The 18066-nt window shown below is 30.3% G+C and overlaps 1 protein-coding gene across 1 annotated transcript in view; it reads left to right on the top strand.

The window, feature by feature from the left end:
• Positions 1 to 897: 897 nt before the first annotated feature.
• Positions 898 to 18066, top strand: part of rho-4 (rhomboid-4) — a 28744-nt gene continuing 11575 nt past the window's right edge. The window contains exons 1-7 of the mRNA XM_014432073.2: positions 898 to 1083; positions 3530 to 3598; positions 9018 to 9041; positions 11482 to 11628; positions 12084 to 12254; positions 15009 to 15142; positions 16196 to 16409. Of these exons, the coding sequence (XP_014287559.1) occupies positions 3536 to 3598; positions 9018 to 9041; positions 11482 to 11628; positions 12084 to 12254; positions 15009 to 15142; positions 16196 to 16409 (753 nt within the window). The 5' untranslated portion in view covers positions 898 to 1083; positions 3530 to 3535. The remainder of the gene's footprint in view (positions 1084 to 3529; positions 3599 to 9017; positions 9042 to 11481; positions 11629 to 12083; positions 12255 to 15008; positions 15143 to 16195; positions 16410 to 18066) is intronic.

Raw genomic sequence — 18066 nt, 5'->3', positions numbered from 1 at the left:
AATTCAATATCTAACGAAAAATAATAAATTGTTAGTAATAGAAAAAGTGTCAACTTGGCGTGCAAGCTTGTCGCACTTGCGCAGATAGTTGGTAGTACAACAGAAAATGTTAGTTTACACGTTTACAGTAACAGCCACAACTTTCATTACTACTATTACTCTCTCCATCACCGTCACCATGGGAACTCCATTATAAGTCTTGATTCCACGGTGACGATGTTAGGGACAGTGATAGAAATAGTGACAGCTGCCGCAGCCCTTCCTGATTTGACAGTACTATGTTACTATCAGGATTTACTTGACAGTTGGTAGTACTATTAACTGTCTGTGCATCACATGAGACAACTGCTATGTGTAGAAGCCTTGACAGTGAACCGTTCGCACTTTACATTTTCATAACTCTAACTATTTATAACTTTTAAACTTGTTTGCTATTTACCTATGGTGTAAGTTGTAGTTTGACGTATTTAATCATCAGTTTTTATCATTTATGCACAAAATTAAACTGTTAGTGAGGCTAGGTTCACTATCAACGCGTAGAAAAACATTGTCATACTTTCTCACTGCTTTGATATTATTTGCACGTATTTGTCATGTCGGTATGGGCCTATAGTGAAGTTTTGGAAGGGTAAATTTTACAGTTTTTTAAAATTTATTATAATGAACTTTTATGAGTTATCGCACTTTGAAATATTCCTTTCGTTTAGCATCAAGGTTTATAAAATGTTTCTATTTTAATCCATTAAAGGAAAACTGTATGAGTGAAATATATATAAGTGATAATTTAATATATATATTATATATTAATATAGGCATATTAAACCATCCATATATCAATAAGTATAATAAAGGAAAACATATGAAACCGATGAAATTTTAGCTCTTTGGTTAGTTGTATTTCTCTCTGTTGTGTTTAGGCTCTGTATTTGGTTTGAATTATTAAAAAGTATTATTAGAATTTTTTATGTTTGTGATTCATTATTTATTTTTGTTTATAAACTTGGAGTGTTCTCTGTGCTGTGTAGTTTAGTGGATTTGAGTTATTTGGAGCTGTTTAACTTCTTAGATGTTTATATCCTTCAGGTATTCAGTTCTCTTTGATTTTATACTTTACTGTTGACCTATTTTACTTTTTTTGTCTTTAGTTATTTATTTTTATTCTTTCAACACCGATATAAACGATTGTTGTGATTTGGCAGGTATGATTGAATTGAGTAATTTTTGAACTAATATTTTTACCACCCTTCTATTATCACATTCGTCTCCTAATTGAATGTTATTTATATTGTATTATACATTTATTTTTAAATGTATGAAGCCGTATTTGCTATTTTCTTATCTACTACTTTATTCTGTGAAACTTGTGGTTCATGATCTCTTGCTTTAAGACAGTTCTTTCTGAATTCAAATTTTTAATTTACTCTTGGAATTTGTTGGGTTTTCTAGTACTTTTAATTTTATACACCAGTGTTTAATTACAGTATTAGGAAGGATAAATACCTATATAATAAAGGATAAGTAGTTTAGATATAAATAACAAAAAAGTATGAAGTAAAATTAATTACAATATATCACATATCAACAAATAGTGATATCAGGAACCTGATTGTTCATTAAAAATGGCCTCATATGGCAAAGTGGCTACTTAGTGTCACACAGTAGACCAAATCAGAAATTTAGTACAAATAAATTCAAAATACGTTTTTTATTTTTGTTTTTATAAATCATTTTATTAGAAATGAAGAAACAATTTTCAAGTTAGAAGAAAAGTCAAATTTGAATTAATAAAGTTTTTAATCAGTTGTATAGTAACAAATTTTAATATGACTAAAGATGAAATATATACAATGATATGATAAATTAATATTTATATTTCTTAATGGGTGTCAGAAAGCAAAGACTCTCGAAAGAGTGACATTACTTTCATCATGGACTGCTATAATTTCTTTTCCATCACTCTTAAGCAAAATAAATGACTTGAAAAACAATATTAAGTAATGAAAGAGATAATGGGAAGTGTCAAGCCTTGATATTTTTTAAGGCCTGATGTCTGGTGTACTTAAATGTTCAATTTTGCACTTCCAGTGCTTATTCACTCTTGGATCCTACTGGTAAAATTACATTTTCTTACAATGTCTCCTCCATGAATGAATATTTTGTGAATTAAAGGAGGCATATCAAACCATCCATATTGATTTACATGAAGTCTTGCAAGTATTTTTTATGTACTTGTCAAATTTATCTGAGTATTTTGACTAAGTATAATTCCTTGTGCCAAACATAATGCTTGTTTACACAATGTTTGCCTCTGATGTTTCAATTCAAAAGTAGGCGATATATGGAGAATAGAAATATAACAACCAAAAGATATATATTCATGCACAAAAAGTGTTGTACCTCTTTTAAAATCAATCAGGACTTTAATTTACTGTGATATATGGTCAGTAAAATTTTATGTTTTATGTTCTCCTCTAAGTGCATTTTTAAGTCAAAACAGCTGTTGAAAAGATAATTTAGTGATAATCATTAAAAAGATGAACAAGCAAAAGGGTTATTTTTAAAATATATATTTATCTAAAAATGTAGATGTAAAGTTATTGGCAAATTCTTTACTATGTATTAGACTAGAACAGTAGTTGGCAACATCAGAAACTAAAGAGCCAATTTCATTATAAAGATTTTAGAAAACATTTATAGGAGCCTTTGTTTTATTTAATAAACATTTTTTATATTTAATTTATTAAATAATCATTGTTCTTTTAGGTAAATTATAATTTATATGTCAGTAGAAGGTATGTGAATTATTGGGGGAAAAAAAAATGTGTTTACATTTCCTTAGAATAACTTTTAAAATTTCAGTTCTCATCAGTTATGGGATATTTGAACTAATTTACGATATTGTTTATATTAGAGAACATTTGTTCACATTGCTTGAAGAGCTCAAGGTACTAGGAACGCCAAATGCAATAATAACATCCAGGCACTAAAGATAATATCATGTTTCTTTTATAATCTTATTAGTCATGTCTTTATTAATTTTTCTCTTGAAAGGATCTATTATAAATGCCTGAGTTTTTTCACTTGTTGAACGTCTTGAAATCTCTTTAGGAAACAAATGTTCGTTGTGGAAATTGGTTTTAGAAAAATTCTTTATCAATTTTAACATTCTTATTATAAAGATTCCTTATCTATGTCATTGGCCTGAAGAAACAATTTTCTTTGAAAATAAATAATTTCTTCAAGAAGCACAAATGCAATAAATGACATATGTAGTTAAAGTATTATCCATCTTTGTGTGATTATCTTGTAAACTAATATACTCAAAGAGGATGTTAATAATTATATAGTTAATTTAATAATAAGAACTAATATACTCAGGAGTTGCAGTTCGCGAATCCCTGGTCTTCAGTGTTCCAATTCTTAGATATTTAAGTTACAATAATTTTTATTTATAACTGATTTTTTAGAACATATATTTTGTATGTTAATTACATTTTTAATCAATGTTTTTTTGTTGTTTTTTTTATAGTTAGCTATGAATTCTATTCAAAGGAGCAGAGAAGGTGATTCTGAAATACCTTTAGAACCACGGGAATCTGTAAGTAATCTTTATTTAGTTTTAATAATCTTATAATATTAAAAGAGTAAAGTATCAAAAATAAATAAATCAACATTTGAGCTGTTTATTGTGAAAGTGGCCTAAGTCCATTTGTTAATTATTTCCAGTTGCCCGTGTTTACATGTACAACTTCAAGTTATCTATCAATAAAGCATTAGTGAATATGATAATTCTGATAATTAATATTCCGAGTAAATATGATAATTCTGGACACTTAAGATTTCAGAGTTTGTTCAATAATTCAGCTATTTATTTTGAAAGTGGCCTAAGTCCATGTATACTTAAATTAAGATGTGTTTAATATGGCTAAAAATTGCCCAAACTGTTAAAAATAATATGGAAATCATAGATCACAAATTTTTACATTCTTTTTTACCAAAGATAGAGATTTTGGCATAGTAGAAATGGCATTAAAAAAAAAATTACTGTTTATCTCCCAAGATTATTACAATATTATGTGTTCGAAAGGTACTAACTTTATTGTACAGGAAATGCGACAAGAAGATACTGTATCAACAAAATTATTAGAGGACGCAATTTTTAAAAGGATAAAGAATTCTAATAGAGAATCAATAAACTGGTAAAAAATATGTTGATAAATTTTGTCAGAAATGAACAGTATATTAGTGCTTTGTGCTGGTTTCAATCCTTCTTTTCCGATCACTCCGTAGACTTAGTGGTTCCAGATAAACCATCATCTATGACTTGACCCCTAACCTGTGGTGTCGCTCAGGGTTCATCGCTTTCTCCCACCCTTTTCGCTATCTATATCAAGAAGACTTGAATCGAATTAGTCTCTGAGCAAAAGAAAACAAGCTTAAGTTGAATGCAGAGAAAAATAATGAAATTGTAATAGGATCCATTCACCTCCTGAAAACTATTCCTGATATTCCAACCTTATCTAAACAACAATCCAATACAATTCCATCCATACGTTGAAAACCTTGGAGTCACTATAGACCAAACTCTCTCCTCTCTCCAAAAACTACGTCTCCGATATTTCCCGTCATACCTTCTCCTCCCTAAAGCATTTAAATTATCTTTGTCACCTACTTCCTTTTGAAACCCGTTGGCCCCTGGTTACTTCCTTAATATTCCCCCAATTTGATTATTGCTGTGTGGTTTACGGGGGTTTCTCTGGAGATCTTGAAGCAAAATCAAAATGCTTAAGTAATTGCTTTGTACGATTCATCTTTGGGGTCCCCAAGGACACCTCTGTCACCTGATTTTATGAAAAGTTGAAATGGCTTCACCCCTCTTTCCCTCATAAATATTTTCTAGCTTCCTTCCTCTACCAAGTTATCCAATCCCGCCATCCATCGTACATGCCTGATATCCTTCAATTTAAATCCTCAGTTCATTCCTGCAATACCCGCTCACAGCCTTCAGACTTATATGTAACTGCCCATTGAACCGCAGCCTTTGGTAGATCTTTCCTCATACTTATGGAATTCTATTTCCTCCTTCATTCGTAGTTCTAATACCCTTCCAACCTTCAAATCCCATATCTTTGACCACCTTCTGTCCACCCAATTCCGGAAGAATAACAATTGAAAGTTTCAAACAAAGTTATATTTTATATATATTTTCTGTACTTAATGTTTCAGATTTTCGTTTATTCTTTTAACTATGTGTATTAGCAGAAATGTACCTTTCCATTTATTATTTTTAGTTTAATTATATTTGATTTTTATCATTTATGTTTTCTATTATTTATTATCAGAAGCAGAAGTGTTTGTTATCTTATGTTTTATGATATGACATATGGTTTTACTTTATTTTATATATTCTGTTTGTTTATTAAATTATTGTTGTTCATTTTTATCTTTTCAAATTCATTATTTTATTATATTTTATGACGTTTTATAGTTTCATTCTTATTTTTTATTTCACTCTAAGGCTTTAAAGCCTAATTTTGATACCTGTATATCATTCTAAAGGGATCGATGCCAGAATAAATAAAGAATATAATGTTGCGGGGGGCGTCTACTGATCTTAGATAATAACAGGTGTCTCAAACCTAGCTGTTGCAACGATAACCTTTCGACAGGTAGCGTTGAGGTTGTCCCTGTAAAATAGCAGTATGAGTACCACGTGCTAATGATTAGGTTACCTCAGTGTACCAGTCTTTACAAAAAGGTATAATCATATTATACAGCACCAACATCAATGAGAAACCGACGTGGAAAGCTGCATGAAGTAGACTAGCCGCTTAGTGGGAAAAGCATGCAAACAAAGTAATTTATTCCTGGCCAGGTTTATTAAAAACATTACTAGTAAAGCATGGACAGTGAAGGTAGTGTTTCATTGGATTTTTGTAAATAGTACATAATTTTTTCCTTGATTAATCGTGCACTCCCTATTGTAGTTATTAATATATTTGTTCATATTTGTTTCTTAGGTTAGGTTACTTTGCTTATGCATGAAGCATGTTTATTTTTATCATGATTTTATTTTCTTGTATTTGCAATAAATAGGTGTTTTTGTTTAAAGTGTGTTTGTTGATTTCCCTTGGAGCTCACCTAAGTAAAATACAGTAACAATAAAAAACGAGGTAACAACAATAATTATTATTATTATAAAATTTTCTATAAGATTTCAATGAATGAGAATGAAAATGAAAATTTTAAAGTCCTGAATTTATTAACATGTCAGGTGGACGAAAAAAGTCCGAAAATATTACATCGACGCCATTGTATAAAAATATCATACTAATTATAACAGCAAAATTCAAGGATATAATTGACCTATTAACGATATATACCACCAGTACATCACGATTTTTTCAAATCACTTTCATACACACAAAATGTAGATGAGTAATAAATTGTTTTGTAATTTATGTTTGTGCGTTATTTAGTTAAAAAATATTTTTAATCACACAAATTTTGTTTTTAAAGCGTAAAGAAATTTAAAATAAAATAAGTATTTTTTTTTTAATTTGAAGTATCGCAAGCAGTATGTCTCATTAGTATCCTGTTCATATATTTTTAATTGCATTTAAACAAAAACCCTTAAATATCTCAATTTAAGTATAAATGGACTTGGGCCACTTTCAAAATAAATGGGTCATTTATTGATAAACAAAGATAATAGGTTGTCCAGAATAATCAAACATTTGTAGTGTAGGTTTGATTCTCACTTGAGGACATTTCCTCCATCAAGTGGCATTGGTTAGTGAGTGGCCCCTTTTTCTCTTAGTGTAACTTTTAAGTGTTGGAAATCTGAGAAAGGACTCTCTATGCTTCATATACACTTTCATAACGTGTCTTGAAGATGTTAGATAGATATGAGGTCAAACTGTGAACTAGTCCCTCACGAATAAAAATAGTAATCTTAAGATTTTTTTCAATGATTGTACATGTTATTTGGGATGCTAAATACAAATGAAGCTTTTATGAAAGGCCACTTTTTGGTTCTTTGTAAAAAATGCCAAAAAATCCCACATACATGTAATGAACATCAGGTATGCCTAGGTCAAATTGGACAGTTAAAAGGAACTAGGGAGTAGTATTTTGGCCTTACAGAGCACCCTTGTAGTTTTGCAGTTGAACATAGGGATAAATCTTACCAATGTAAAGTTTAAACACTTTTGTTTACTTTAATTCTATAAAGTAATGTTTTATAAAAAAAAACAGATAGTTTTCAAAATAAAGATGAAAACAAAATTACCCTATGGAATGCATGGATAAAAAGCATGGTCCCTGTTTAGTGTTAAGTAGAAAGATGTCAAAGAGGAATTTGATTTGTGGCAACAACCGGTTTCACATTTGCTACTCTTCTGGACGTAGATGTCTGTATCACCTGCACCTACATCATTGTGGTGAACAAGGGGGTTGATATTTCCTACTACTGTCACATGATCAATGTTGGCTTTTGGATAGTGATGTCCCTATCAGTTTCATTTTCGGCTACTTTCACTTGAATGCTCTGCTTCTTGAATGAATCTTCAAGAATTGTGATAGGGCACCTCTTGTTGTTCTTATTGGCCAATACACTTTCAAGAAGGAGTTGGATGATGGTGGAATTATCAAAAATGATATCCCCGTACAAGTGGAAAGTATAGCATTGAAGTCAATCAGCTTCCAATCCTTACAAGAAAGTTTTCCAAGTTACAGTCGACCCCTCTAAATCTGCATACTTTATAGACATTTCTATGTATGTCTGTACAGTCAAGACATTTCTATGTATGTATTTCTAGTATGTCTCTTCTCGATTAATGTATGGTCAATATAATTCCTGGTATTTCTATCTGGAGATAACCGTTTTTCTTGATGGCTTACTTAATAGACGAAAAATGTACTGCTAATTCTCAAGTCCTGTGTTACCATGAAAACAACTTATCTCTTACCTTCTTTATTTTTTTTTTATGACTTCTTCGTCATTTCTGACATACAGGGGGGGAGGGTTATTTACAGGTTACCACCCTATTCTAACCATAGTGGGGGTTGAGTTTTCATTTCGTGGTACCTCACAGAAATAAAAGTCGAACCCCTGACGCCTCTGATGTCACGAGCCAGTCAGAGTTGGCTCTTTAACGCACTTGGCTATAAACAACCCTCACTTATCTCATACCATAATCACTACACTCATTATTTCTGCTGTACTGTCCGATGGTTGAAATAAAAGCTTCTTCTTTCTCAATTTTAGCATTTAAGTTTCCCAAGATTGTTTTTACTTAATGTTTGGGGAGAAATTATAAAGTCTGTCAAAAAAAACACTATATAATTGAAGAACTTTCCTTTTAAACTGATAAGACCTATTCAGAGGTTTACAAGCTTTAAGTCAATAGCAAGTTGTCTGAACTTCCCTACTTCAAACCTGGTTCCAAATTGATTTTTTCTATTGCCACAATTATAGTATGGTGAGGCTTTTCTTCTCGATATGACCCCCTTCCTGGTCATTTCTGATATACAGGGGGTACAGGTGACCATGGTGGGGGGTCAAGTTTTTCATTTCGTGGCACCACTACACAATGAAAAAAGTCAATGCCCCAGGCCGGATTCGAACTGGCACCGCTAAAGTTTCCAGGTCCAAAGACTTGCACCTTAACCAACTGAACTACTGACAGAGTTGGACTAGCTAATTCTGAATCCTCTTGAGTGAGGGTAATTGTAAGATCTAAGTTATTGGCATTTTAGGACTCTCCAAGAACTATTCAGTAATTTGGCCACCTTACAAGTTTCATCAATGAACTCACGTTTTTGGAAGCTTTACAGTGTTAGTCATGTTACATGGGGTTCTCCGTTACATCTTCAACCTTGTATTTAGTGTGTGTAAATATGCGGTGCACTCCTTTGAATGATCATGTGCACATTTATTTAATATATTGGTATTTACATAAATATAAACTTATACGTAGATTATGTATTTACAATTTTTTTCTGTTTTGTTTCAGAAACTGAGAGACATATTTTCAAAGGTAATTTCTTTTTTTAAATATATTGTCCTAGTCATGATTATTATTTTTTTTCAATTGTTCAGTTGTGTTTAAATGTAATTCAAATCAATTGATTCAAATTATGAGTATTATTTTTGTCAAATAGCTCTAAACTTACTTTTATCTTGAGAAATAAGTATTCTTTTGCAACAGTCCCATGTTTAAATATCAATGATCTAGCTCAGAATTTATAATTTGATATTGTGATATCTTAATATATATATTTTTTACATAATCTTCACTTGTTTTTACTGGTTACTCTTTCAAGAATAATCACAAATGTAGATATGTATTTATTGAGAAAGAATACATAGAAATTTCTACCTTAAAATGTAGCAGTTTAATTTAAAAGCTAACACATGCCTGGTATTTGATGAAAATTGGCACTGATGTTCCTCTACAGACATACCTTGAAGGCAAATCAGCTTTTAAAAACTTAGTAATGGGTAAACTTAGTAACATCAACACTTCAAACCAACTTGATTAATTTTTATGAAACTTCATATCATAGTTTCTTAAAGACCTACTAATGGTTACTTAGTAATAAATCACCTTCCTCCTGGAGAGGAGGTGTTCATCAGCACGTTGGAACAGTTTTAATGAAACTTGTTTCTCAAGTATTTTTAGGAGGTCCTAGATGGTCAGTTGTTTGAACTATAGATTGATTAACACGTTCTTCAATTAATATTTAAATATTTTGTATAAAAACTTAGTGAATTATTATTAAAAATGTACTTTTGTATGTTGCTACATTTTCAAAACTAATATAGTGTTTATCCAGGGCCATAGCTAGGCAATGACAAGATGTGCCAATGGCGCAACATTAACTGTGAAACCATTTTAATTTTAAACTCCTTAACTTCCCAAGGGCGCAGAAGAGCCTTGTTATGGCCCTGTGTGCATATATTATATATATACAAAAAAAAGAAAGAGGAATTAATGGTGGTCAAAGGAATGATATAAATTGAGTAACTGCTTAGCTCATGAACATATACTCAACATTCTGCATGAAACAGAACCAGAAGACTAGAAACTTTCTTTTTTTGGAGTTAGTATGGCCCAAAATAGAAAAAAGGATACAAACATGTGAAGTGATTCCTACAACTCACAGATTTTCCGCAATTTGAGGTACCTAAGCGTGGATTAGGAAGACTCGAAATTCAAGCGTACTGCTACTCCGCTGACTCTGGGACTCATAATAATGGAAAACTGCTCAACATTGATGAAGACATTAAAAAGTCATTGTAATATCGGAATGTGTCCGTAGTGGTGGATATTATTCCATGATCTCCATATACTTTTTTTTTCTTTGATTGCCTTGCGTACCCCATTGAAATTAGTTCTCTTACTTAGTTTATTAAAAGTGTTGTCCAGTTTAAGTTCTTTTAAAGCCCCCATTCTTCTTTCAAATGTTGCGCTTCTTTTATTTTTATTGAACTGTATTTGTATTTGCTTTTTACTTTCTGAGTAAACTTGGTACAAATATATCAGCAAACCGAGCTTGTAAACTCATGCTCCAAATGTATTTTGGTGTTGGAAATAAGTGGTAGGTCATCCATGGTTTTACCGAGCTCTTGATTAAAGGAAAAATTGATCAAAAGCCTCCTAGATGGTCAAGCTCCCTCTTCATTCTCAATCAAATTTTCTTTTAATCACTATCAATACTTGGTTTGACAGTTACCAGAAGGTCATTCATGTTTGACTCAATCAATTGATTTAAATTTTTGATGAAAATGATTCACTTTTTAGGGTTTGTAGGCTTTATATGCTTACTAACAGTTCCTTAGAGGTAAATCAACTGTCATACATGGGAGGGAGGACTCATTAGCACTTTGAATGACTCCAATTTTGATTAAACATGGTGATATTTCTTAATTTGAAAAACTTAATGCTGAATTAATCTCTTCCCTTTTTTTTTTGTTCCCTTTCACCACCATGTATTATATATTTTTATTTTTAACAAGTATGATATTCATGTTGTTTCCTTCATATTTTTTTTTTTTTTTTTGCTTTTTATTTAAATCTGGTCTGATTTAATACCATAATTTAATTTACATTTATTTAAAAGCTTCATTCTCATGTTTGAAAATACTCAAAATATTGCAACTTGACACCTTTGATGGTGTGCCTCAGGTGGTGGAATGCTTGTTTGATATAGTGAGTAAGAAGCAAATGAAACAAATGCTTCCTGTGAGACAAACCTGGTTCAAGATGATAACTCCAAAGGCTATTCTACCATGGAGTTTGGTGGGGTTAGGGAAGAGTAGGTATACATGTAATTCAATTTATGTAGTTTTATTTATTTATATAAAATCTGTAGTCTGTGAAGTAATAAATTGTTTGTTCATATATTATATTATCTAAAAACAAATATCAATTAGTTTAAAATTAGATATTATTTCTTTGCATCATTGATTTTTAGCTTGACCATAATGGAGATGGAAGAATAGATATTGATGAATTGTCTGAAGAATTAAATAAACACCATGTGTATGTTCCTGCTTCAAGAATTCAGAAAATGAAAAGTACTGGAAATTCCTTCATAACTTATGATGAATTTTTCAGACTGGTGAGATTTGTTTTATATTTATAATTTTTTTTTTTCTAACCAATATATCATTTAAAATAAAAAAAGAAATACAGCTTTAAAAGAGAGAAATTAATTTGAGAAAAGTATATAGATACAAATGTGTTTAACTTATTTTTTATTTTACATAGCTATTTACCAACTCTTTGATTTTCTCTTCCTTTACTATCAAACATTCCTAGAAGATTATCTAATTGAGACTTATTGATTCTATTCAATACTATGTATAAACAGAGTTTTCTGCAGTAGGCGTTGGTATAATCTAAGTTGCATTAAAGGTTTAGTAACTGAGTTGTGTTTTTTTTTTTAATAGTTTGATTTTTATATAATAGTTATTTTGTATAAATATATTTATATAATTGTTTATCCAGTCATTTTCAACATGAAACAATTTTATTATACCTAATGTTCCATTTTATGATGGTTTATTTTTGTAGATGTCAAGTGGAAGGTCTAAAAATTACTTTCAAAAAATTCTTTTACAATATACGAGGCATGTCATCCCACCTTCTAGCCGAAAATCTCTTGATCGCACTGATGGAGAATATGAAGATCAGTATACCTGTGAACCACCTGCAATTTGTATGTTACTAGTGAGCATAGTTGAGGTATAGAACATTTGTTATTGTTTGTGTAATTGTTGTTGTGTGATAGTTTTAATCACTGAAAAAAATACAAAATTAATTTTTTTCCCCTTCATTTCAGTAAAAAAACATAGGCAACAGATTGCAGTTAAAATTAGCTGTACAAATATAATTGAATACAATAACAATACAGAGTGTATAATAATTGTAATTGTGACATTTTATTAAAATTGTTTCAGATAAAAATTCAAACTATCCCCGTAAGGCTGAAAAAATAATTTTTTTCTTTCAAATTTTGGTTTTTATTCATACTCAAATTATTTCTATAAAAATATTTTCAAAATAAAAACATGTTAAAATGTTGTTTACTAAATTGTTTTAAATCTTACAATGTACTATCTGTTATAAAAAAAACAACACCAAAATACTTAAAAGGGTTAAAACACAAACCAACTTTGTGTGCCACACATTGTGATTCATGAGGACTTATAGATTCTTTTTAAATTATGAAATTTTTTTTATTTATTACCAGATCAGCCTGATGGGCCATACATGGTTAATGTAAGAGGTACATTTTTTTTTTATTAACAATTGATTATGGGGGGGGGGGAGTTATAGTCTCATACAAAAGACGCCCCTAACTATACGCAATGTTATAAATAAAAAAATTCTTAATAAAAGATAAAAGTAAAGTTAAAGACAAATTCAATGACTTATATGGATTTAACAAAATAAATAATTTACTTCTAATGGGAAAAAAAAGTTAATTTAAGAAAAAGATGAAGAGAAAAAAATTAAAATAAAATAAAATTTTAGAATGACAATAACAGAACTGATAAATATTGAACTTATAACAGGATGTCCTGCACCAGCCTGGGCTTCAGTTTTCGGGTAATTGTTGGGTTTCCAGAATTGGTCACTGCTCCTTTAACTGTTGGTAACTGGGAGTGGAACTTCATGAACCTTTTTTGATGTGATCCTCTCTTGTCTCCATTTTTAATTCCCGATGTAATTCACTGTTTCTTACAAACCAAGGAGCATCCACTGCAGTTCTTACGACTTTATTTTGAAAATATTGTAATTTTTTTTTGTATGCGGCTCCCCTGACTTCACAGCCATACATCAACATTGGCCTGATAATTGTTGTAAAAATGAGAATTGCTGTTTCTGGTTTTAATTTGGAGTTTCTATTTAGGATAGGATATAGCATTGCTAACCTTGCGTAGGTTTTAGTTAGTTTGATGTTGATATGTACCATACGACGTATGGTACATTACAATCAGGGCCCTGTTCCATAATAAAATGCTATTAGTCTTGCCGATTAACATAATACAATTACACTGACTTGTACTTTAGTACTTTTTAACTCCTGTAATATCACTAATAGTCCTCCCTATTATGAAAAAAAATGGTAATTACCACGTTGTTTCTATACTTGTATTTTTAACTAATACTATTGAGCTTTCATTATGAAACAGGGCCTAGGTAAGGTGGCGATCGAGGTGTATTTCCAGGTATCTTACTGTTTCACTAGCAGGATTCCATTTTATATTTTTACCTTTAAGGATCAGTTCTGGTGGGTGCCTGAGAGTAAAATGTTGAAAGAACACTGCTGGTTCTTTTTTACCAGGTTTGGTTTTTACCAGGTTTGGTTTTTACCAGGTTTGTGAATTACTATAAGTTCGACTTTCTCCCATGTATCAGGAAAATATCCAGTACGCAGGCAACTGTTAAAAATTGACGCTATGAAAACGACAGCTTTTCTGGGTAACATTTTAATTGCTATGACTGGGATCGAATCATGTCCAGGACCTTTCTTTATTTTAAGCTTTTCAATCAGTTCTTGGGTCATGAATTTAGGTGGGAGCTGAACTGAGGGAGACTTAAATACTTGTCAATATCTAAATTTGGCCTTATGAAAATTTGTTTTAGTTATAGTTCAAATACAATTAATTAAAACAAATTCTTACTCAAACATTTTTTTTGGAACTACTTCTTGTCAATAAAACTTGCCATTTTAGAAAAACAAAAATACAACACCTCAATCACCTATCATTAAAATGTGGCAACAGATATGTTTACAAACCTGTATAAAGCTTGAGACCTTATCAAATATGAACAAATTAAACTAACACTCGGAAGAATCATCTTGTAATTGATTATCTATAAGTTTTCAAGTAAATAACTATCCTAAAATTTGTTATACCCTTACTTGTCAAGAAGTATGACTAGTATTATGTTCCTCCAATCACAAGAAAACAAAAACAAGTTTTACCTAACAAACAAGCATCTGAATTAATTCTCGGATTTCGTGCCCTTGTTTCTCAGATTTATTCAAAATCAAAAGCCATGGTGTTTAGAAATTACCTAAATTTCTAAACAATATTTAGGCTGCCGTTATCATACAGTAACCCATCATACTAATGGGTTCAGATTATTAACCCTCTAAAATACAAAATAACCCTATAAATAAAGTTACTTTCTTTTAATTATTCCAACTATGATGTAGGTTCGACAATATTTTCTTGATCTATCTCGTTAAATAAATGTTTTCTTGGGTTAACTTATAAAATAATAAATGACATATGCTTATCAAAGCAACAGTAGTTTTCGAAGTGGTACTTATAGGTACTGAAATTATTACCTTCAAACAGTATCTCAATCTTTACGTACTTTCTATTAGTATAGATTTTATAAATATTTAAGTTAAATTTATTTTTTGTTGTGTTAATCTTTATTTATTATTATTTTTTTATTTATTTATTTATTTATTTTTAGATAAGCCTATTTTGTTATGATTTATTACTTAGAGGACATTCTTTCAATGGACCCACTGCTATGTTACTTATTTATAATCCTTATAGAAGAATTGAGATATGGCGATTTTTAAGTTACATGTTTGTTCATGTTGGGTAAGTGTAAATTCATAAAGTCCTGTTAATCTAGATTAGATGGGAACACTGTCCAGATCACAGAAAGTCTGGATTAAACGAACTTTGTTGTAAAATGCACATGATAAATATTTTAGCCTTTTTTTCCTCCTCATAATTAAAACTTTTCCTTCAGCTAACACTTGATAGTGTGTACATTGATCAAAGTTTTCGACATTTGACCAGAGATAGTTAAAAATACATCTTTGTGACTAAGATTGAAAAAGTGTAGTACCTTAAAACAGAAAACATTGCATTACTGTTATAATATTAAAATTAAGAACCTTAAAAATGAAATAAAGGTTAAATTTTGAACAGGACTAACAAATAAAACTCTGCATTGGTAAACAACTTTAAGAACCTAGATGGAGCATAAAATGGGTGGTTAAGCTCAAGGATGGTATTCTCTATGGAAGGTATAGGATGGTATTCTGTTAGTATAGGATGGTATTCTCTACATAACTTCAGATAGCTAACTTGTCAAATAATCAGTTGTAACATTTTTATCTACTTTATCACATCTTTAAATCATTGTGTTCTAATTGATAAGTTTATTGCTATTTAAACCAATTAAAAAAAAAAAAAAATAGCTTACAAATTCCAATGCACATAACAAAGAGCAAAACTGTCTCTGGAAATTGTTTTTGAAAAACTTAATAACCCTTAAAAATATCTGGTGCTGGGCGCATATCACACTTCTTTTACTAATATTCAAACACATTTTAATGTCTGACAATATCTCTTCCATTTATAATTATATTTATAATGGCTAATTCTCTCAAAAAAGTAAAAAAGATCATGTCCAATATAAATGTTATACATTTATGTATTAAATGTAATATTTTCTGATTTATTTATATTTTATTTCTTCAGTTATGTGACAAATAACTTCATAGTGTAAAGGAATATTATAATATGGTGTGGCATATTGAATACATAAAGGTTTTCATGATTTTATCTTATTTTTTTGTTAAATGAAATAAATAAAAAATAAACATAATTCAAGTTAATGAAACTATTCTACTACCTTTTTAGGACTTTCCATTTGGTCGTAAATGTAGTTGTGCAGATTTTACTTGGTGTACCTCTTGAAATGGTTCATGGTTGGTGGCGTGTTCTTGTAGTTTATATATCCGGAGTAGTTGCTGGTTCTCTTTGTACATCAATCACTGATCCTAAGGTGTATTTAGCTGGAGCATCTGGTGGTGTTTATGCAATTATTACTGCTCATGTTGCATCAATAATTATGGTATGTTCTTTAGACTACTAGGTTATAAAATTTTGTTTTAGTTTCTTACTTACATATTTTCTTTATGAATATAATTTTATTTGAAATTTTACTCATTTAGTTTAAGAGAACTGAAATATAACTTTCTTTTTATGTTATTGTTAGTTGTGTGATTACCTCTAGCTTTAGAGTAAGTGTTAAGATGTGGGATCCTCTTACCAAAAAATAAATGAACAGCTAATTCAATTAAGAAATAGTGGCCCATTATAGAATTTGAAATTTTGGTTTTGAGGAATAACATAGACTGAAGTATTATGAATCTCTGCATGCCAAACAACTACTATTGCTACACCATAAAAAACAGTTGAATAGGCCTTATCTTTTTCAAAAGTTAAGTTAGTGTCTAAAAATTTAAATATTAATAACAGACCTATTGAAAGTTATTGAAAAAGAAACTAACAATCTTGATGTTATGATTAACCATTTGCACTTGGATTAATGTAGGTCTACTATTTGTTGATAATTCTTGTCTTCCTTTATTAGCAATTCAGTGATAGACAGCTTAGTTCAAGAGCCAGAGGCATGAAACTTAGCACATAAAACAGATATCTGCAATTTAAAAAAAATTTTAAAAGTTGGTTACTTCCACACTTGACTCAGGAAAGATGACGGTCCGAAAAGTAAAGTAAAAAATTTTTTGGTTACCTCAGAGCTAAGGTTGGAAAAGAAGAGATAATGCTGTAATACATACATATTAAAGAGTGCTCACCCATCATATTTATTAACTCATCAAGGAACATACAATTGCTTTTTTTTACTGTTTTCTTGTATCAAAAAATGAAAGAAATACATTTCGGGTTAACAAGAAGCACTTACTAACTACTACCTGAAAAGAGAATTTAAGAAATGTGCTCATGAATCCTATGTAAAAGATGGTCTATAGTGTGACAATTTTACTTTACATTTGCATAAAGACCATTTTTTTATACTAAATGGACCTCATTCAGTATAAAAAAATCATCCCTCAAATTTGCTAACAAATACGAGCTATATGATACATTATATGTAGTAAATTATATATACACAAATATGATACATTATTATTCCTTAAGTATCACATGTATTCGATGTTCTGCAGAAAATATCTAACCCTCCAATTGCATACTTTCTCGGTTGGAAACCTCTTCCCTACTTGTAGGATATTATGAACTTTTTGAATTGAGTTAACTCTTGACATCTCTTATAATGGATGGTTAAGATGGAATAAATAACTAAATGGTTTTGGGTGTGGCTGAGGTTGGGATGTTATAGCTTTTTTTTAGAACGGTATGATAAATGTTAAAGTATCTTTATATGTGCAGAAAATTAGGAAGTTGAAGTTAAGTATTATTAAGATGCCTGACTATTACCATTTTGAGTGTTCCAGTTTTGCCAAATCACTGTAATCAACAAAAATTGACGTAGACCAAAAATCTATGATTTTCCAGTGATATCTCCTTCAATGTTTCAATTATCTCTACATTTTCACTGAGTAATAGTATTACAAAATAATATAACACTGGTATCTATTTTCGTGTATTTTTACTAATTGTAAGCGCTACTCACTTTGTGTGGCACATTTAATCATTTTATAATTATGAGAGATAGTTGACCGTGGATGATAAATGAGGAGAAGATG

The sequence above is a fragment of the Halyomorpha halys genome, unplaced genomic scaffold (assembly GCF_000696795.3).
Source record: "Halyomorpha halys isolate HHAL.00 unplaced genomic scaffold, Hhal_1.1 Scaffold1024.1, whole genome shotgun sequence".
Lineage (NCBI taxonomy): Eukaryota > Metazoa > Arthropoda > Insecta > Hemiptera > Pentatomidae > Halyomorpha > Halyomorpha halys.
The sequence above is the reverse complement of the archived record's forward strand: the minus strand, read 5'-3'. Positions and strand labels throughout refer to the sequence as shown.